The sequence below is a fragment of the Hyla sarda genome, chromosome 7 (assembly GCF_029499605.1).
Source record: "Hyla sarda isolate aHylSar1 chromosome 7, aHylSar1.hap1, whole genome shotgun sequence".
In the NCBI taxonomy this organism is placed as follows: Eukaryota; Metazoa; Chordata; class Amphibia; order Anura; family Hylidae; genus Hyla; species Hyla sarda.
The window spans coordinates 123,751,529-123,774,768 of record NC_079195.1 but is presented as its reverse complement, the minus strand read 5'-3'; the positions used below and the strand labels follow the sequence as shown (position 1 = coordinate 123,774,768).

Genomic DNA, 23,240 nt, shown 5'->3' with positions numbered 1-23,240 from the left:
ATAGTAAAATATGTCACTTTCAATAGTCCGGTAACTGTAAATCCAGAGATGTGTTAAAGTCCCGTAACTGATATAGAATCCTGATATATTGAAAGGAATGGGTGGGTTAATATTTACCAGCTTGAATAGAGTCCCACTGTAACGTCACCTGGGGACAACTGATGAGGTCCGCAAATCTCGGGTGGGGAAAAGACGCTGGCATGTGTCACCGCGGCGGTCTGCCTGCCACAGACCAGTGTGAATGATAGCCGCTCCCATGATCTTTTGCTGTAGTTGGAATCTTAGCGGTGCAGACCTCATGGTATCCTGATGGCGTGTGACGTCTCAGGCGCTTGGCAACGCCACCTGGATGTGTAGACTCATATGGTATTGCTGGTTTGACCCACAATCAGTCCTTCAGAGGTGAGTAAAATATCGGTGCTAAAATCATACACCTAGAAGCGTTTCAGGGCTCTTACAAGCAGAACACGGCCCTTTCCTCAGTAGGTATGTATGCAGACGGCATACTAAATATCGTTGTTTATTATATATTGCAAGTGTATGTCTAAGTAAATCTATTTCTTCTCCTCGGCACAAGGGCCCTGTGCAATGAGGCTAAGTTACAACAATTGACATTTTATATATTTTTTATTAAAATTGTATCCTATATTTGAAGCACGATCCAGCTATTTATTTATATTATTTTTCATCCATGTATCAGGTAACTGGTACTAGTCTTGAGGGGTTGGTTATTGTTTGAAAAGATTTATAAATGACTTCTATTTAAAAATCTTAATCCTTCCAGTACTTATCATTTGCTGTATAGGAAGTTCTTTTCTTTTTGAATTTTTTTTCTGTCTGTCCACGGTGCTCTCTGATTACACATCTGTCCATGTCAGGAACTGTCAAGAGCAGGAAAAATTCCCCATAGCAAACCTCTCCTGCTCTGGACAGTTCCTGACATGAACAGAGGTGTCAGCAGAGAGCACCGTCGACAGACAGAAAAGAGATTCAAAAAGAAAAGAACTTCCTCTGTAGTATACAGCAGCTGATAAGTACTGGAAGGATTAAGATTTTTAATTAGTAGTTTTCAGATCTGTTTAACTTTCTGTCACCAGTTGATTTAAAAAATAATAATAATTCGACCGGACTACCCCTTTAACATATGACATACTGTCCCCTACTGTAATTTCATATTCCCCGGCCGGTCCAGTGATTGGGGCCAATCTCAGGTGTCGGAAGGGAATATAAAAATCACACTCTTCAAAGCCTGTTTTGTAAGCCAGGTCCAGGCTGGCTTACATTTATGGTATTTTGGAGGGGTTGCCACTTTTTGTGCGATTTTTGCACTTGATACATCCCTGACCACTGCAAAGTAAAATATGAAATTCACTTTTGTAAGCTTGTTTGTAGCATTTTGCTTTCAGCCAAAAGTTGCACAAAAATTTGCTTAGGCACATGTACGACCTTTTGTGCGATTTTTGCAAGCCAAAAAAGAGCTCTAAATCCCATGATAATTGTCCCCCTGCTCATATATATGGCTCACAAAATCTAATGTGCATTGTTACTATTCCACCATAAACACATATGTAAATTACATAAATCTGTAAATTGTACATAATTAGTACATACTAAAGTGAAATACAAATACTTTGGATTCAAATTCATATTCATTTATATGTTGTTAATCTTGGCAAAACATTAAAGGGGTACTCCGCCCCTAGACATCTTATCCCCTATCCAAAGGATAGGTGATAAGATGTCAGTTCGCCGGGGTCTCGCTGCTAGGGAGCCCCGGGATCGCCGCTGTGGCACCGCGCTATCATTACTGCACAGAGCAAGTTCGCTCTGCGCGTAATGATGGGTGATACAGGGGCGGGAGCATCATTATGTCACGGCTCCGCCTCTCATGACTTCACGGCCCGCCCCCTCAATACAAGTCTATGGGAGGGGGCGTGGCGGTCATCATGCCCCCTGCCATAGACTTGCATTATGGGCGCAGGCCGAGATGTCACGAGGGACGGAGCCATGACGTCAAGCTGCTCCATCCCCTGTATCACCCGTCATTACGGACAGAGCGAACTCGCTCTGTGCAGTAATGATAGAGGGGTGCCGCAGCGGCGATCCCGGGGGTCCCCAGCGGCGGGACGCCGGTGTGAGGTGGTTTTTTGCGCCCCCGTAGATCCATGCGTCCGCTCCTCCCCCAGCTCTCCGAACATTTCCGAAGCTAGAACTGGGGGAGGGCAGAGCAAGGGGAAGGAGAAAGTTCACGCCCCCTCCCTGAGGACATAGATCTCCACGGCAGGTCCCCTCCCTCATCTCCCCGAGCTGAGGACGTAGAGCAGTGCTCCCAATGAGCTCTATGTATAAAGGGGGACATACTATACGGGCTAAATGTCCCCCTTTAGCGTGTACAGTAGGTCCCCCTTTACACATAGAGCTCAGTTTGTCCCCCTTTAGCTTGTGCAGTCTTTAGCCTGTACAGTATGTCCCCCTTTAGCTTGTGCAGTCTTTAGCCCGTACAGTATGTCCCCCTTTAGCTTGTGCAGTCTTTAGCCCGTACAGTATGTCCTCCTTTGTCCCCCTTTAGCCTGTAGCCCGTGCAGTATGTCCCCCTTTGATGGGGACCTGCCGTGGAGATCTGCTGGGGGAGATGAGGGAGGAAGGGACCTGCCGTGGCGATCTATGTCCTCAGGGAGGGGGCGTGCCGTGGAGATCTGCGTCCAGTAGCCGAGCTCAGAGAGGGGAGATGAGGGAGGGGGCGTGAACTTTCTCCTTCGCCTTGCTCTGCCCTCCCCCATTTATAGCTTCGGAAATGTTCGGAGAGCTGGGGGAGGAGCGGACGCATGGATCTACGGGGGCGCAAAAAACCACCTCACACCGGCGATCTGAAATCTTATCCCCTATCCTTTGGATAGGGGATAAGATGTCTAGTGGCGGAGTACCCCTTTAACCTTTCTAATATACTTAAAGCATACCCGTCAGATCAAAAAATTTTTTTTTAAATATATCACTCAGTACCTAATCCTGACCATGTACATCTAATTTTTATGTGTCTAGCAGCACCTTTTTTTTTTTTATTACACTTTTAATCTAGCCTAAATTCCTCTTACGGGAAGGGGGCGTGGCCTCACTGTGCAGGTCTCCACCCCCTCCCTCAGTATGCTGTCTGCTCACATCTCCCCTAGCATTAGCAAAACTACAACTCCCAGCTTGTCCTCACTGACAGAAGCGGGACACAAGCAGGATTTTTCCTCCAGTGGCAGGATTTTTCCTCCAGCTGTGAGCCCTGCGCTCACAGCTGTCAATCAAGGAAGTGTGTCCATGAAAGCAAGTGCAAAACCTATTGGTTTGCATGCTTTACAACATATCAAAAGTTTTTGTATCTGACATTGCCCATTTGTATAAAATTTTTTATTTTATATAAATCATGGCCATCAAAAAAGGGATCTCAAACTATCGAAAACATAGGGGGACATTTATAATCATTGCTTTGGTAAGCGAGTTCTGTAGGCATTTTTTTTTTTTGCTTTAGTTTTGCTTATGTGTGACATTTATCATACTATCACAGGGGGTTGATACATTTGGCTCACATAAGCAAAAACCAGTTAAATCACTTTGGAATACAATTTTCTTATGTGTGTTGATTATACTTTTTTTTTTTTTTACCACTTTTTTCCCCTTAAATGTACTAACCCATTTTTTTTCTTTTCATTTCAGATCCATCTATCCTGTGGGCTACTTCAGATTTGGTGGACTACAATGACCAGCGTTTTTTTAAAGTTAATATTAACAACATTTTGTAAGGAGGGCTTGTGGGGGAGTGTTTTTTGGAATAAAAGTTTTTTAAATGTGTCTTTTTATTTTTATTTACTTTACAGGCTTAGTAGTGGAAGCTGCCTGGGCCTAGGCGCTAACAGGCTGGCATTATTTAGGCTGGGGAGGGCCAGTAACAATGGTCCTTGCCCACCCTGGTAACGTTAGGCTGTTGCTGTTTGGTTGGTATCTGGCTGAGAATGAAAATGGGAGGAACCACACACATGTTTTTTTTTCTTTTATTATTTAATTACTTATTTAAAAAAAACATTTATAAAAAATGTATAAAGAAAAAATACACAAAGGGTTCCCCATATTTTCATTCTCAGCTAAATACCAACCAAGCAGCAACAGCCTGATGTTACCAGGATGGGTGAGAACCATTGTTACTGGCCCTCCCCAACCTAAATAACGCTAGCCTGTCTAGGTCCAGGAGCGCCATATTTGACATCTAGGTCCAGGAGCGCCATTTTTGACGCTTCAGGCCTGTTGGTAGCGGCTCTTCCCGACACCCCTGTAGTTGTGGGTACCGGGTTAATAATTGGGGGTTAGCGCTAGTTGTTTTATGTGCTAACGCTAAGCCCTGGCTTAGTAATGGATTCTGCCTATAAGAAAGTAAAGTAAATTAAAAAATTAAAAAAAACAACATGTTTAAAAAACTTTTATTCCAAAAACATTCCCTCACAAGCTATTGTTAACCATGTTATTAACATTGGCCCCCCCAAAAAAAGAAAAACACTGGTCATCGTCGTAGTCCACTGGATACACAGATTTGAAATGAGAAGGGAAAAAAACAAGGAACATAGGTTATTACATTTATTGTAACCCACCTGAACATTTCCCCCCCCCCCGCTCCGCATGACTACAACTTCCAGCATGCCCTTACAATAAGGACATAATGGGAGTTGTAGTCATGCAGCAGGGCTGGGGGGAGATGTGCAAGCAGGTGACAAGCTTGTCACCTTCCCCCACTGCATAACCAACTCCTAGCATGCCCTTAGAGTGAGGATTTGCTGGGAGATGTAGTCCCAACACCTTGCAGGCAGGTGGTAGATGTGAATGGGTGCCGGGGAGCGGAGCTGTGCAAAAAGTCGCAAAAAAAGTGTGACTTGAAAATGCTGTCAAAGGCAAGTTTGTAAGCCAGGTCTGACCTTGCTTACGCTTGCGACTTTTGTAAGCAGAAAAAAGATGCTTAAAGGGGTATTCCAGGAAAAAACTTTTTTATATATATCAACTGGCTCCAGAAAGTTAAACAGATTTGTAAATTATTTCTATTAAAAAATCTTAATCCTTTCAGTACTTATGAGCTTCTGAAGTTAAGGTTGTTCTTTTCTGTCTAAGTGCTCTCTGATGACACCTGTCTCAGGAAACGCCCAGTTTAGAAGAGGTTTGCTATGGGGATTTGCTTCTAAACTGGGCGTTTCCCGAGACAGGTGTCATCAGAGAGGACTTAGACAGAAAAGAACAACCTTAACTTCAGAAGCTCATAAGTACTGAAAGGATTAAGATTTTTTAATAGAGGTAATTTACAAATCTGTTTAACTTTCTGGAGCCAGTTGATATATATATATATATATATAAAAAAAAAAGTTTTTTTTCCTGGATAACCCCTTTAAATCCTTTGATAAATCTCCCTCATAATCCTGTCCTGCTGCAGCATAATTTTTGTTGAAAAGATTGAAACACAGGGAACACAAGGTGGGACAAAATCCAGTAAGTGAGGGGGGCTAGCACTTCTCTGTGCTCACTCTTGTCCTATCAGACTGCAGTATGGAAACAGAGAGGAGGGGGTTACAAAGCAGCCTGCAGTAATTGGAAAAAGAGGCCCAGCACTGCACAGCAGACTCAGCGAGGAAGATGAGTCAGGTAGAGTGAGGAAAATTTTCCGCAGCAGCTCAAACTCCCAGCTGGAAACTCGCTGTGAACCCCACCCATGGACTGTACCCTAAAAACACTACACAACACAAAATAAAGGGTAAAACACTACATATACACAACCTTACACTGCCCCCCCCCCCCAATAAAAGTGTAAAACACCTCATACGGCAGTGTTTCCAAAATGGAGCCTCCAGCTTTTGCAAAATAACACCCAGTATTGCCAGAAAGCCATTGACTGTCCAGGCATGCTGGGAGTTTTGTAACAGCTGGAGACACCCTGCTTGGGGAACACTGACGTAGGGTATTTTGGCGGCGGAGGCAAGCGCTATGCTTGCTTCCAGATCCACCCCTATGCAAATTCCTAATTTAGGCCTCAAATGCGCATGGCGCTCTCTCACTTTGGAGCCCTGTCGCATTTCAACACAACAGTTTAGGGCCACATATGAGGTATTCCCGTATTCGGGAGAAATTGCGAATTTCATGGGGGGGGGGGGAGGTTTCTCCTTTTACCCTTTATGAAAAGGTAAAGTTGTGGTCTACACCAGCATGTTAGTGTAAAAAAATGTAATATTTTACACTAACATGCTGGTGTTGCCCCATACTTTTCATTTTTACAAGCGGTAAATAGAAAAAAGACCCCCAAAATTTGTAATGAAATTTCTCCTGAGTACGGAAATGCCCCATATGTGGACGTGAAGTGCTCTGTGGGCGCACAACAGGGCTCAGGAGTGAGAGCGCACTATGCACATTTGAGGCCTAAATTGGTGATTTGCACAGAGGTGGCTGCTGGTTACATTGGTTCTGACATAAACAAAAAAAATGTAATCACCCACATGTGACCCCATTTTGGAAAATTCACCCCTCACAGAACATAACAAGGGGTATAGTGAGCCTTAATACCCCACAGGTGTTTGACAAATTTTCATTAAATTTGGACATTAAAATGAAAAATCTGATTTTTTTCATTAAAATGCTGGTGTTATCCCAAAGTTTTTATTTTCACAAAGGGTAATAGGAGAAAAAGCCACCCAAAATTTGTAACACCATTTCTTCTGGGTATGGAAATACCCCATATGTGGATGTAAAGTGCTCTGCTGGCAAACTACAGGGCTCAGAAGAGAAGGAGCGCCATTGGGCTTTTGGAGAGAGAATTTGGCTGGAATTGAAGGCCATGTGCGTTTACAAAGTCCCCATGCTGCCAGAACAGTGAACCCCCCCCACATGTGACCCCTCATGGAATGTAATAAGGGGAGCAGTGAGCATTTACACCCCACAGATTGTTTGAACAGTGGTCCGTGAAAATGCAATTTTTCTTTTGCACAGCCCACTGTTCCAAAGAACTGTCTAATGCCAGTGGGGTGTAAATGCTCACTGCACCCCTTATTAAATTCTGTGAGGGGTGAAGTTTCCAAAATGGGGTCACATGTGTGTGTGGGGGGGGGGGGGTCCACTGTTATGGCAGCATGGGGGCTTTGTAAACACACAAGGCCCCTGACTTCTATTCCAACCAAATTATCTCTCTAAAAGCCCAATGGCACTCCTTCTCTTCTGAGTATTGTAGTTCGCCCACAGAGCACTTTACATCCACATATGGGGTATTTCCATAAGAAATGGTGTTACAAATTTTGTGGGTCTTTTTCTCCTATTACCCCTTGTAAAAATGAAAAATTTGGTGTAACACCAGCATTTTTGTGAAAAAATTTAAATTTTTCATTTTCACGTCCAACTTAAGCGAAAATTCGTAAAACACCTGTGGGGTGTTAAGGTTCACTGTACGTTGTTACGTTCATGTGTTTTTTTTTTGTTTTTTTTGCTGTTCTGGCACCATGGGGAATCCTAAATGAGACATGCACTCCAAAAATCATTTCAGCAAAATTCACTCTCCAAAATCCCATTGTTACTCCTTCCCTTCTGAGCCCTCTAATGCACCCACAAAGCACTTTACCTCCACATATGAGGTATTTCCTTACTCAAGAGAAATGGGGTTAAAAATTTTGGGGGACATTTTTACCTATTACCCCTTGTAAAAATGTAAATGTTAAAAAAATATGGGTCTACAAGAACATGTTAGCGTAAAAAATGAAGATTGTGAATTTTCCCCTCCACTTTGCTGCTATTTCTGTGAAACACCTAAAGGGTTAACAAACTTTTTGAATGTCATTTTGTATACTTTAAGGGGTGCAGTTTTCATAATGGGGTCCATTATAGGGTATTTCTAACATAAAGACCCTTCTATCCCTTATATCTGTTCTGTTATACAAGGAGACAACTCACTGCAATGTACTTTCAGTTCAAATGCGCTGGTTGTTGTTATGCTAGAGCATACTGCATGGTTTTGGTATGTTGACATTCACAATTCTTTTTTTTTTTTTTTTTACAGTAACCTGAGCTGAATTGTGGCACTTTTAAATAAATTAGCAGGGCCGTTGTCCTTATGTATACAGAATATATGGTTTATCAATTTTCTTGAGGCACAATTATTTTCACAGGGGTGCTTTATGTGTGGTGTCCCAGCTGCTACCACTAGAGAGTTGTCTGGTGGCTAAGTATGAATAAGTTTGCTGGAGTGGGAATTAAAGGATGTAAATGGTAATAATCTCAGTACAACTCTATGCAATATGTTGTCACTACATAGTAATAAAAAAAAACTGAATAACTCAATTGACACAGCTCTTCTGAAAATATTTTTTTTTTATAGATAGCTACTTACCTGTTGAATGATTTATATTTGCTAAGTTCAGCCTTGGCACCAAAATCCAGTAAGTTAATATTTAGTTGTGTTGCTTGCTGTGGGTCGACCCCCAAAGCTTTTTCCCAGGGAGAGAGGTAGGTCTTAATGACAGTGATATGCTTCCCACCTTCACCTCCTGGTTGGCTAGACTGGCCATCTGAAATTATATATTGAATGAAGCAAGCCAAAAAACAAAGATGGAACAATTACATATGAAACACACATGCTGTTTTTTTCTTTTATTGTGCCCATTTTTTTCATACAGAAAAGAGACAATAGGACAATAAAAGAACAGGACCCAATAAATAGGAATAAATCATATACAATTCTCAGTGTGGATATGAAAAGCCAACAATCTCTATTTATAAAACTCAATGGCCCTGATTTACTAAGAGTGGAGTGTAGGTTTTGTTGTGTTTTTTGCTGTTCCGACCTTTTTTCCCCCATGGTATTTACTAATTTACTCCGCTTTCGGAAACTTTATCCATGCTTTAAAGTGTCGGGTTTTCTTCCCAGAAAAATCACATGATTTTCAGAGTGGTTTTCAGAAAAGATGAGTGAAATGTAGGGTACATGCCGATTTTCTCGAAAACTGTTTCTGATTCTGTCAGATTTTTTCTGTCGCACATTAAGAATTTACACAGAATTTAGGCACACAACCCGACAAAAGGAGTCAGAATGCTGTTAGTAAATGAGGGCCAATGTGTGTATGTGTGTGTGTGTATGTGTATGTATGTATGTATGTTCCAGCATAATGTCCGAACAGCTAAAGATATTAACATGAAACTTAGCACACATGTTACTAATATGTCAACAACAAACATAGGATAGGTAATTTAACCCTTACTCACCCCCATTTGCCAATGCTGGGGTTTTTGTTTAAAGTCCCATGCAAGTCTATGGGAAATATATGTTACTGCATAACTTCCAAACGGCTGGAGATATTTTGATAATACTTGGTCACATGTTACTTATATTTCATCTTAAAATATAGGATAGTTAATTTAACCCTTAACTACCCCCATTTGTGAAGGTCGGGGTTTTTGTTTAAAGTCCCATGCAAATCTATGGGAAATGTATATTCCCACATAACTTCCATACGGCTGGAGATATTTCACTAATACCTGGTACACATATTACATATATGTCAAATAAAAAGATATGATAGTTAAATTAACCCTTACCTTCACCCTTACATAAAAGATGGGTTTTTGTTTCAAGTTCCATGCAAGTATATGGGACTTCCAGTATCTTACTCCACAAGCTCCGCTTTGCATCTCCTGGTGAATGTGTCAGTCCGGCTTGCAAGCCACACCCCATCCAACAAAGACATGCCTACTGTTTAAGCCCCACCTCTTTTATTCTCTACCCTTTTTGTGCATCGGTCTGGCTTATAAATCACGCCCAGTCACACAAAGCCACGTCCCCTTCTATTTTCAGCTTACAATATCTTCATCACAAATCAGTCCCACCTGAGGACACGATATGAGGATGGGACATAAGGACGGGATATGTGGACAGCATATGAGGATGGGATATGAGGTTGGGATATGAGGACGAGATATGAGGATGGGATATGAGGACAGCATGTGAGGACGGGATATGAGGTTGGGATATGAGGACAGGATATGAGATCGGGATATGAGGTCGGGATATGAGGACGGGATATGAGGATGGGGTATGAGGACAGGATATGAGGTCGGGATGCAAGGACAGGATATGAGGTCCAGATAGGAGGACGAGATATGAGGACTGGATATGAGGTAGAGATATGAGCACAGAATATGAGGTCAGGATATGGGAACAGGATATGGGGACGGGATATGGGGTCGGGCTATGAGGACAGGATATGAGGACAGGATATGAGGACAGGATATGAGGTCGGGATATGAGGATGGGATATGAGGACGGGATATGAGGACAGGATATGAGGTCGAGATAGGAGGATGGGATAGGAGGTCGGGATATGAGGACGGGATATGAGGTCGGGATAGGAGGTTGGGATATGAGATCGAGATATGAGGATGGGATATAAGGAAAGGATATGAGGTTGAGATATGAGGACGGGATATGGGGTTGGCATATGACAACAATATATGAGGATGGGATATGAAGTCAAAAGCTTCCTCCTTTATTGATTTTTCTCCCCAACAATGATTAGGAAGGAAAAACCGGGCAACTCAGCTAGTAGGGTTATATTTTTCTAACAGATACATTCTATTACCTAGCAAGTAGTAGTTTAAATTTAGATAGGCAATGTCATTTTAATTTTTTTTTTTATATGTTGAAACATGTCAAAAGTTTTGATTGGTCAGGGGCCTGAGTGATTGCTAGATTGAGCCAGGAGAAGCGGCCACTAAGCAGACTCTATTGTAAGTCTATTGGACAATCTAGGTTGTGTGTACAGAGATAAAGGGAAGAGAGTGTGCAGTCACGCATTTAACGCTTGTTCTAGTGATTGGTTGGGTTCTGAACACTTGGACACTGATTGATCAGAACTTTTGATGTGTCTCTACGAACACTAAACTTGGAAAGCTTTTGCAGCTCCATAAAGAATGATTATGACCACATCCTTGGGATCGGTGGGGGTCCCAGCAGTCAGACCCCCCTGATCAGCTTTTATGTTCTAGAAATGTTTACTTCTAAATCTCAGCAATATCAAAGTGTTCTGAACCCTCGTGTTGCCTCAGTATCTCACTTATTTAAGTACCCACTACTTAAGATACAATATTCCATCAACAAATTTAATATATAGGTAAAATCTACATAAAAAGTTGCATAACTTTATGAATACAATGTATTTTTTCTAATGTAATAATCCCAAGTTTCACCGGGTCTTTCAGTGACAAGATATATCAATGCCCACAGAACTATGAATGCAACTCTGTAGTTTAATGTAGGCCATAACACAGGATCTATACAAGGTAATGCATACAATGTATTTATAAAGTCCCTTTTTATGTAGTGTGATTATATATGTACTTTGTGTTGTCATGGTTGCCAAAGTGGAACATTATGCTGAACATTTTGATCCTGGCCTTATTTTATGCATAGGTAAACTAAACTCTTCTACTAAACACTTATACTTTCAGAATATTAAATGTAGAGAAATTATATGACAGAGTGGGAGTTATAGAAATTCTCATCTTCTGCCAATTTTTCTTATACACTGGATTTCTATAGGCTATATATACATATATGTCAGTACCTCTCGAGGAAACAGGGCAGGTGAAACATGTATCAGAGTTTGATTTGGGGGCCCCTGCTTTTTTTCCTGTATGTTTTTTTTTTATGTAAATGCATTTTCTACCTGTCAGACTCTTATTATAAGCTCAATACTATGTACAGTTTCTGATATTCATTGTTATCTTTACTACAACAATTTAGTAATACCTTTGGTGTAAGTTGGCATAGTAATAGGGACCCTGTCACCTCTATGATATGTGTATGATTTGAATTGTTTTTATTGCTTTTTGGAGACTTGTGATTATAAAGTTCAGTTTTTCAACTATTTCATTTGTAGGAAAGAAAGCTGAAAGCTGTAAAGGAACATTTGTAGGTGATAGAAATAGTTTCAATAACCCATCGCAAACCTTTACTTTGGAAACATTTTTACAATTACCTTGTCCTCCTGCACCATCTACACCTCCGCTGCCTCCTTGTCCTCCACTGCCACCGCTGCCTGGCTGACCTCCAGCAGCGCCTTTGCTTCCTGGCTTTGGTGGAGGAACAGGTGGGTGTTGACCTCCATGCCCATGTTGTCCTCCAGACAGGCTGGACACAAATCGTCCACTACCTTGTATTAATCCATAACCACCTCCTCCAACACCCGCTTGTCCGCTGACACCTAATTGTCCTCCAACAGATGGTATAAATTTCTGGAAGTGGTCCTACACAAGGCAAAAAAAAAAAAAACTATTGACTGTTCACTCTTTAAACCCTGCTTAACACCTATCAGTCATGAATCTATTTTTACACCAGTATTTGTAGTGATGTTAAATAAATTGAGTGTCAACATATCACATTAACATACCGGTATTAAGTAATTGTTTTAATCATTGAAGACATTTAAAAAAAAAAACATCTATAATGTTTCCTACAAAAATGTTTGTATTCCATGACCACCCATGGATAGCGTTAACTTTATTTATAGCTATTAGCAGCTCACCACCAGTTTTGTATAGTGACAGCAGTCTGTGGAGCAATACTGATATTATCATTACTCCCATCAGTCCCTGTTTAAGAATGGGAAGACAACCAGTGACTAGTGACCACATTGGAGTCACTTTCCTGGCATATAAAATTTTTGGCTCAGACTGAAAAACATGGTTTACATCGTGGTTTTCAGTCTGAGCAAAAAGTTGGATACATTTGGAAAATGACCCCTACATAGTCACTAGTTGACTACGTTCGGTCATTGCAATGGATAGTGCTCGTGCCTCTCTGAGCAAGAATATGTTGGCACCCCATTTTGGGGTTCTTACAAGGTATTTGTGCCTTAAAGGCAAAAATCGTAATGTGAATGCATGTTTAAATCGATTTCTGCTTTTATCAATTCTTTTGAACACATGTTAAATGACATTATAACGCTTACTATAAAATAGTATTGGTTTAGCATTTTATAATAAAAAGGATTTAGAACTGGGTGTCTAGAATCTCCACTGATCAGCAGAATGACAGAGCAGTGTCATCTGTTAACATGTCGCTGCATCTATGCTGCAGTAACTGACTATTCATGCCCATGTGGTTGTGTGTGGAACTAAAACTAAGTCCCGTTCAAATGAATAGGGATGCAAAGAGAGACCAAATCTGTGTCACATACTGCACTCCAGGGGAAAATGTTCTCCTGATGGGGAATAATAGTAACATAACAGGAGTTTCCAAAGATTCTAAATATTTCATGCATGCATATACAGTATAGCTTAGCACTAGTGAGCTACCGCTACATATTAGTATCAGCCTGCATATACCCATCTTTGCTGTATTGTATGTATGCACCAATAATCTAATAGGGTTTAGAAAATGCAGTACAATGTTGTTAGATTATTGCTTTCCCATACCTTCTAACTTTTTGGTTAGTCAGAGGAACACTTATGTATCACTTAGATTAATGTTTGTTTATTTATTTGGAAAATGTCTGGTTCAAGTTTAGTGTTCTCCTATATCAAAGAAGAAGAGAAAGCCCGCACCAGACACCATCCACTCTGGAAGAGACCCACTTGAATGCTTGACAGGCCACACTGTCAAAATGTTACGCTTGCACTTTATAGTGGATACGATAAAACTGCAGTTTTTAAATATCCTGGACCTCCTGTTTCTGCTTTTGACTGTAATTCATTTGTGTTCTTCTATATCATAGATATTGTATGATGAAAGAGAGAGATAGTGAGTGAAAACAAGGCCCTATGGACACTTGCAAGTATGGAAAGAAGAAGAATTAAAGTAAATGTCATTTATAATTGTAATGCTCTCTGTTATGATTACCTGCAACATAGATTTCTTTCCTGTGACCTATATAGCACTGAGGACAATTGTAGAAGAAAAACAGGTATCTACCCACCACATATGAATACAAGGCTCCCAGTCACTAAATTATAAGAAGATGGGGGGAGTGAATAAAACGTCACTTTTAATACATAGTTTTAAAAAGTATAATCATATATGTGCATGTATAATGAAGAGAGATTGATGATGTCCCTTCAAAATATAAATCTAAACAATAACTCCTGTTCGTCAGTCTCTCTTCATTATACATGCACATATATGATTATACTTTTTAAAACTATCTATTAAAAGTGACGTTTTATTCACTCCGACCATCTTCTTATAACCTATATAGCAATGTAAGGAGTTCGGTTGGCTAAAAAGTTCTGAAAGATTCCCTTTATTGCTCATTTTTGACTTTCGCTCTATATGTACAGCAGAATTCGGGTAGGTTTGTAGGAAGAGGGCTATGTAGCTGAGATCACCATATGCAGTAGATGCCACATGTTTAACCACTTTAGACCTGGTACCTAAGCAATGGGAGGTTCCAACTGCCACCCAATTGGCCCTCAATGAAATCAGCGGTACCATTAAGTTGTCATGGCACCTGGAACTTGAAGAAGACTTCCAGATTTGCCATCCTAGTACTCCTATTAGATCATCAGGCACAAGTATTGCAGTGCATTATATGGTAAGATCCCCTTTGTAGAACTTAAAATAAATTATGACTTAAAAGAAATTATGATAAGATGAAAAAAAAAATCAATGTATCATAAAAACTATATATGAATTGCTATTAGTCACCAGCCTAAGCCTCAAAAACAAAGAGTTCTGGTTTCTGTCTGCCACATAGTTTACTCACTGTCCCATGATTCCACATAGCAGCTAGCCTCTCTGCTCTGCGGGCTCTCCATTGCTGCTGCTAAGCTGCTAGGTTCTAGATCTTTTAGATCTAAAGGACCAACATGCAGTGCACAACACATTGCCCCACCAATCCCCACTCTGCTGCACCTCTATAAGGCTAAGTTTCCACTTGGTTTTTTTTCTGCCAGTTTTTGGATATCTGCCACTGCAGTTTTTGAGCCAAAGTCAGAAGGGAATCCAGCAGGAAGAAGAAGTGTAAGTCCTTCCTTTATATGTCCTATTCCTTTTGAATACAATTCTGGCTTTGGCTCAAAAACTGCAGTGGCAGTATTCCAAAAACTGCCCGAGAAAAAAAAACAAGTGGAAACTTAGCCAAAAGGGATTCTTTTCTGCCATCTGTCCCTGAGCAATAAGATTTGGTTATTATAGTGATCATCAAAGATGTGCTTTGTGTCTGTTCCTTTTATGACCCAGCTTGCTGTTCTCCAGCCCGCTGCCTGCCCTGACCTGTGTCTATGATCGAATCTTCACTGTGCTTTGCCTATTGTGACCTGTTGTATGTCTCCCATATCTGCATTAACTCTGCAAACCTGAATTTCTGTTTGATGACTACTTCTCTGCTACATTTTCTGGTATCATGCTCTATCCTTGTCAGCACCTGCCAACAGTGATCACATTGAGCAGAACAACCTGGGAGTTACCTACTGCAGGAGTCCCTACCTTCTCGTGGGGGTTCAGGATAAAGAACTGGGGGCTTCTCAGACTCCACTCCTTGGTGTATTTTTACACTACACCACATGAACACAGTGGATTCACAGCCATGACAACCAATTGGCATGATCACATTGCAGGAAGGCTAATGGGGGATCAGCAGGTGATTTTGGCTTTGGCATCCATGGGGGGGGGGGGGTAAATGGCTATGATGGGAGTTATACAGCTGTCAGATGGCATAACCTCAGCACCTGTAATGTATGGCAGGTTAGAAGGAAGTACTTCCCAACAGTGACATAAGTATATGACATATGTCAGAAAGAGGATGAAGAGCAAAGAGAGACAGAAGGACCTGGGTCAAAAGTAGAGATTGCCCTTTCAAAAGAGGGACACTTGGGGGGTACGGTTTTATGTGTGAGTGACCTATAAACCAGCATTTTGTCACAGACAGTGTAAGTGCATGCTCTGCTGAGAAAATCTGTAAACCAGCTCCTACAACAGCTGTTCCAAGGGCTAAATATAGACAGAAATGTAAGAAGTAAAAACCAGGAGACTCAGTGGGATTATATAACCCTGTAAGCTCTACGGCTTAAACAGCAGTACAGACCCTACCCATGAGAGATAAGGAAAGGTTTACTGGGAAAATAACCTGCACATAGCACCAGCAATGCTGTTAACATTCTGTTTAGAATAAATGTGCTAACCCGCTAATACTCTGAATACTTATTACATTTGGCATTAGCCTGAATGCTGTGTGCTACTGTACCATGCTCTGGCAGGTGCTTTATGAGGGGAAAAGTCTCCCAAAGAAGCAATGCTCTAATGTACAGCATAATGGACCATACAGTGTTTTCTTGCCATATGAGATCAGATGCATATAGATGTACACTAAATGCCCTATGCCTGTCTATGGGTGCTCTATTTTGACTCCATAAAACCAAAGCCATAATATGGCCATGTGCATAAGACCTAAACAGACAGTTATAGAGAAGAAACTAGGGGAACATTTATCAAACTGTTTTCTCCACTCAGAAATTCTGTAGTGTTAATGGGTCTTAAAGAAGAAGTCCAGTGATAAAAAAAATGTATCCCCTATCCCAAGGATAGGGGATAAAAGTCTGATCGCGAGGAGTCTGACCGCAGGGCTCCCTGTGATCTTCCGTACGGGGCCCAGAATCGGCCGGATGAAGTTCTGTGTGTGACATTTCGCACAGCAGGTCAGCTGGTACAAACATGCCCCCTCCATTCATCTCAATGGGAGAGACGAAGACACGGGAAAGCTGTGTCTCCACCTTTCTCATAAAGATGAATGGAGGGGGCGTGTTTGTACGGCTTACTGGCTGGGTACGAAATGTGCTTTAGCAGTGCTGAGCAGGGGCCGAGTTGAGGCCCTGTAGTGGAGATTGTGGGGGGGGGGGGGGTCCTATAGGTCCTGCAGATAGGGGATACATTTGTTATCACTGGACTTCTTCTTTAAGTCATAGCAACCAATCAGAGCTTAACTTTCATATCTCATATTGCTCTGGTTAACTGAAAGCTAAGCTCTAATTCAATGCTATAGGCAACAAAGAGAATCTTCAGCATGAAAAGATAAAGGCTGCAGCACAATGTCAATTTAAGACTTCACTTTCTTAATTTGCACCAATCAAATGTGTGACATTTCAATTCTGCACAAGTGGGTTACTCATAGAAGAGCCTTGTGGAGAGTTGCAGTTTTGTTTGCTGCAGCCTTTATCTTTTCATACTTTGAATGTATTAGGTGGAATCTGATCACCATGAATGGTGGTGCTGTCAAAGGGTACATTCACACGAGCGGATCCCCAGCGCGCATTATGCTGCGGATCCACCTCTGAAGGACTGCTGTATAGTGTCGCTTGCGAATATTCGCAATGTGAATATCGCATATTTATTCGCGAATATTGAATATTCGCGAATATAGCACTATATATTCGAAATTACGAATATTCTTTTTTTTTTCTTTTCTTTTTTTTCTTTCACAGTACTCATCACAGTGATCATCCCTCTCTGCTTCCAGCTTGTGTGGTGTAAAGAAGGCTCTAATACTACTGTGTGAGACTGGCGTACGAATTTTCGCATTTGCATATACGAATTTCCGCATATGCAAATGTTTGTATATGCTAATTTTCGCATATGCTAATTTTCACATATGCTAATCTTCGCATATGCGAAAATAAGACGCGAATATTGCGAATTTAGCGAATATATGACGAATATGCGTCCATATATTCGCAAAATATCGCGAATTCGAATATGGCCTATGCTGCTCAACACTACTGCTGTATGCTGCCTTTACAGGTGCCTTTACAAGTGTGCTCGCATATCGCGGCTGCTCTTGACCTAGCTCAGGGAACAGGCGGAGCGGCCACGATGTGTGCGAGTACACCGCGCATGCGCGGTAACTCGCTCATTGCAGCAGTGCATCTGCTCGTAGCGGCGTATTGCCGCTCCGAGCAGGCACATCTAAAGGCACCCTGTAGGGGTCCTTCAGCGGCGGATCTGCAGCATAGAATACACTGTGGATCCGCTTGTCTGAACGTGCCCTAAATCTCTTTTGTTCTCAACAAAGAAAATCCTACTATAAGACAAAATAATACATTTCCCTCCTAATTTCTAACAACTCCATATATTATTAGTAGGCAGCCAAACCTGAATCTCTAAATTAATTTTTCCTTACTCTTATCAACTGTTCTGTTTCTTAAAACAAGTTATGCTGTTTGAAAAACTGTTAGTTATTAAGAATGGTATATTTTATGAATATCTCCATTAGGTTAAAGTGAACCTATCAGATGTATTTGCTGCTAAGAGCTGCAGACGCTGTTTCATAGTTAGGAAATAAAAGTAAACTGTAGCTGGAGCTGATGGGGGTTGGCAAACTTATAAAATCACCTTTTTATATCTCAGCCAAGTGTCAAGGAGGCAGACTGAGCAGCTCAAATGCCATAGCCTACCATGTCTCTTGGTTTACCTTCACCCAGGTGTACCAGGCTGTGGCACTTGATTACCTCAGTCCTGCCTCCTTGTCATTTGGCTGAGAAATATAAAGGCAATTTAAAAAGTTTGGCAATCCCCCAACCCAAAAGTTCCAGGAAAGTTACAGTTTGCTTTTGAATCGTAACAGCTATCCAATGGTGTCTGCAGATCCTACCAGCAATTTGAGATGGTCTTTAAAGAGGGTCTCTTAGCGCTCCTGGTTTGCATGCTTTAAAAAAATACTTCTTTTTCTCATAACCCTGTTACTTCATGAAAAATACAAGCATTTGCTAAAATGATTTTCTGAAGTGAATGTTCTTTATACTCCATACTGTCCATACTGTGATTTTGTTTGACTGTTCTTTTGCTAGGGATGATTGAGGATGCCATATGTGTTTCTATTTCCACCATGCTGTTGAACTGTCCATGAAAGCATTGCTAAGGCACTTCTAAATGTTACTGTCTCTCAGCAACAGATGCCAGCAAAGTTAGACAACTCTCAAGTAGAACCTTGTGGTCATGAACCAAAACTTAGTCACTGAGCAAAACACATGCTTCAATACTTATCAAAGCAAAATGCCATTGCCTAATATGATCTGTGAGTACTATCACTATCCTCTGACTTACTTAGATTCATCTCAGACTCACCAAATATTGGCAACCACTGAAAGGTTTATATAATAGTGTGGTGTGCACTAGCGATTATGTAGTGCAGAGCTTTCCAAACTTTATGTTGGTGACATGCATAGTTTGGTGTCACAATTCTACGACACACAATGCGATACCAGTATCTCATATCAGCATTACAAATGTGCCTGCTACTCCCTTGTGCAATTTTATTCCCCCCTTCATCACATCCATGTGCAATTTCATCGCCCCTTTCTACACCCTTGTCCTACTTCATTCTCCCTCTGGATTCCTCCAATGTCACTTCATTCCTCCCCCCTTTAACCCCACGTACTACATAATTTCCCCCTTATGATCTCCCTTATGATCGCCATTTCATTCTTCTCTTAATCCCCACTTTTGCCCTCTCTGTCCCCCAAGTTGATTCTCCCCATGCCATTTCATCTCCCCTGTTGACCAACCCCTGTGCCACATCATTACCCCTTTATCACCCCCTATGCCACATTCTCATCCTTCATCTTCCCCTGTGCCATTTCATCACCCCTCTTGATCCCCACCTGTGCCATTTCATCCTCCCCCCTTTATCACCCCCTGTGCCACCTCATTGCCCCCCCCCCAATCCTCCTGTGCAATTTCATTCCCCCTTTTATTCCCTCTATGCTATTTCAATTCCTCCTCTTTATCACCCCCGGTGCTATTTCTTCCTCCTTTGATTCTCCCCGTGCCATTTCATGTCCCCTCTTGATCTCCACCTGTACCATTTCATCTCTCCCTTTATCGCCTTGTGCTATTTCAATTCTCCACTCTAATCCTTCCGTGCCATTGCATACCCCCTTTATCACCCTTGCGCCATTTCAACTCACCCTTTATCATCCCCTGTGCCATTTCATCACCCTTGAATTCCCCCTGTGCCATTTCCCCCCCTCTAATCCCCCCTGTGACCCATCTTTCATCCCCCCTGATTACCCCTGTGCCATTTCAGTCCCCCTCCCCCTCTGATCCCCCCTGTGCCACATCATTCCTCCCCCTCCCTCTGATCCCCTACTGTGCATTTCTCACGTGCGAGTTCCTCTGTGCTGCACTAATCAGTGGTGCTCTACCACCCCATGGTGTGACGTCAGGGGCATTGCTCATCAGTGTTGGCGGCCACTGCTGCTCAAGCGGATCTGGCATCACATAAGTGCATTGCCTGATGTAGTGGGTTTGGAAAGGCCTGATGTAGTGGGTTATGATGTGGCTACCTGTGCCTAAGGTGAGTGTTATACAGCTGAGTGGTGAACCACAACCTCTGTGAACCACAACCTTTTTTTCTGAATAAAGCCATTCCCGCTCACAAAACCAGGAATGAGACCTTTAAAGCTTTCAAGTCTCTTGAAATACAGCTTTTGATAGTACAGCTTAGGATAAGAATAAGGATTTAGTCACTGTCCCTCAAAATAAGTCTAGCAGCCTAGTTTAATGTTAAAAATCTTGAGGTGCTTTGGCATTGGTACGTGGATATGTCTAATGCAGGTATATGTTGATCTTAAAGTTCTCTGATACACAAGCTTGTAGTCTGAATTACTGAAACTGGACAAGAATCTTCAGGGGTAGTAAAGCATGGCGTAATTGCAATATAGGACTCCACATTACTCACTGTTTTGGTGGTAATCTGTGACATCACATTTTGAGAAGCATATGCAGGAAAGTCATCCCTGACTTGGTAAACAGGTTGGCACTAATCTGACCAGAGTTCCAAGAAAAACCAGTGAAATTCAGAAAAGTCTTTGTTCAGCACTACCCTTTCTGGTAATATTTTTGAGGTTTAAAGGGGTACTCCGGTGGAAAACTTTTTATTTTTTTTCTTTAAATCAACTGGTGCCAGAAAGTTAAACAGATTTGTAAATTACTTCTATAAAAAAATCTTACTACAGAGGAAATTATTTTCTTTTTGATTTCTTTTCTGTCACAACCACAGTGCTCTCTGCTGACACCTCTGTCCATGTCAGGAACTTTACAGAGCAGGAGAAAATCCACATAGTAAGCCTATGCTGCTCTGGACAGTTCCTAAAATGGATAGAGGTGTCAGCAGAGAGCACTGTGGTCGTGACAGAAAAGAAATCCAAAAAGAAAAGAATTTCCATTGTATTATACAGCTGCTTATAAGTACTGGAAGGATTAAGAATTTTTTATAGAAGTAATTTACAAATCTGTATAATTTTCTGGCAGTTGATAAAAAAAAAAAAAAAGTTTTCCACCGGAGTACCTTTCAGCAATGAAGAAAATAAATCCTTGCAGCGGGACTGTACCTAAACTTCAGGACAGCAACTTCGAGTAAATGTGGCACTGACTGGAACTAGCTAAAGTATGTGTGCTTCTGTCAAAAAATGGGCCCTGAACTGACAAGAACTGGTTTAGGTCCGCCTCTTTCTCCATGAGAGGAGGGTTGCACATGGGACTTTTCTGCAGCAAATTGCTGGGACAAAACAAGTGATATAATCATCTATTCACTTGTACATGATATACAAAGCATTATAAGAAAAGCTTCAATTTGGTTGCTATGGGCAAAACCAAATGTACTTTAAATGGAACCACACAAAATTTTTCCCTGTGCCCTACCCATTTAGGCTTACATTGCTTTAGATTCTTCTCAGGGCCAGATTAAGGCTGTCTGGGGTATGGATCTGTTTACATATCAGGGCCCCTAATAAACACGACCCCTCTACCAACGATTAATTCCTAGTGTGAGACTACACAGCCAACCTATCCTTTTTGAGCTATTTGCATCAGGGGCATTACTGGAATGTTAAAGAAAAAAGAAATAGCCCCAAACCCCCCATCACACAGAAAAATAGATTTATATACATATAAAGTTAGCATATAACATTTCCTATACACCAGGAGCATATAACACCACCATACAATGGTGAAATATTACCACCATGCTTAGAGGCGTAACTTGCAGCTTCTGGGCACAAATGCAAAATTTGCAACTGGACCCAATGTGCTAATTATCCCCTTAAGGATGCAGGACGTAAATGTACGTCCTGGCCCGGTGGTACTTAACGCACCAGGACGTACATTTACGTCCTGTGCATAACCGCGGGCATCGGAGCGATGCCCGTGTCATGCGCGGCTGATCCCGGCTGCTGATCGCAGCCAGGGACCCGCCGGCAATGGCCGACGCCCGCGATCTCGCAGGCGTCCGCCATTAACCCCTCAGGTGCCGGGATCAATACAGATCCCGGCATCTGCGGCAGTGCGCGATTTAAATGAACGATCGGATCGCCCGCAGCGCTGCTGCGGGGATCCGATCATTCAGAACGCCACACGGAGGTCCCCTCACCTTCCAGCTTCTGGCTCCCGGCGTCTTCTGCTCTGGTCTGTGATCGAGCAGACCAGAACAGAAGATAGCCGATAACACTGATCTGTTCTATGTCCTATACATAGAACAGATCAGTATTAGCAATCATGGTATTGCTATGAATAGTCCCCTATGGGGACTATTCAAGTGTAAAAAAAATTTTAAAAAATGTAAAAGTAAAAGTAAAAAAAAGTGAAAAATCCCCTCCCCCAATAAAAAAGTAAAACGTCCGTTTTTCCTATTTTACCCCCAAAAAGCGTAAAAAATAAATTTAATAGACATATTTGGTATCACAGCGTGCGTAAATGTCCAAACTATTAAAATAAAATGTTAATGATCCCGTACGGTGAACGGCGTGAACGTAAAAAAAATAAGTAAAAAATTGCTACTTTTTTAATATATTTTATTAAAAAAAATTATAAAAAATGTATTAAAAGTTTTTTATATGCAAATGTGGTATAAAAAAAAGTACAGATCATGGCGCAAAAAATGAGCCCTCACACCGCCGCTTATACGGAAAAATAAAAAAGTTATAGGTCATCAAAATGAAGGGATTATAAACGTACTAATTTGGTTAAAAAGTTTGTGATTTTTTTTAAGCACAACAATAATATAAAAGTATGTAATAATGGGTATCATTTTAATCGTATTGACCCTCAGAATAAAGATCACCCATCGTTTTTACCGTAAATTGTACGGCGCGAAAACGAAACCTTCCAAAATTAGCAAAATTGCGTTTTTCTTTTTAATTTCCCCACAAAAATAGTGTTTTTTGGTTGCACCATACATTTTATGATATAATGAGTTATGTCATTA

At 41.4% G+C, this 23,240-nt stretch overlaps 1 protein-coding gene across 8 annotated transcripts in view; it reads right to left on the bottom strand.

Moving 5' to 3' along the window:
• Positions 1 to 23,240, bottom strand: part of MYOZ1 (myozenin 1) — a 127,243-nt gene that overhangs the window by 5,064 nt on the left and 98,939 nt on the right. For all 8 annotated transcript variants that reach the window (XM_056530683.1, XM_056530682.1, XM_056530680.1 and 5 more), the window contains 2 exons: positions 12,027 to 12,294; positions 8,384 to 8,561 (listed from right to left, as the gene is read on the bottom strand). In XM_056530683.1, the coding sequence (XP_056386658.1) occupies positions 8,384 to 8,561; positions 12,027 to 12,294 (446 nt within the window). The remainder of the gene's footprint in view (positions 1 to 8,383; positions 8,562 to 12,026; positions 12,295 to 23,240) is intronic.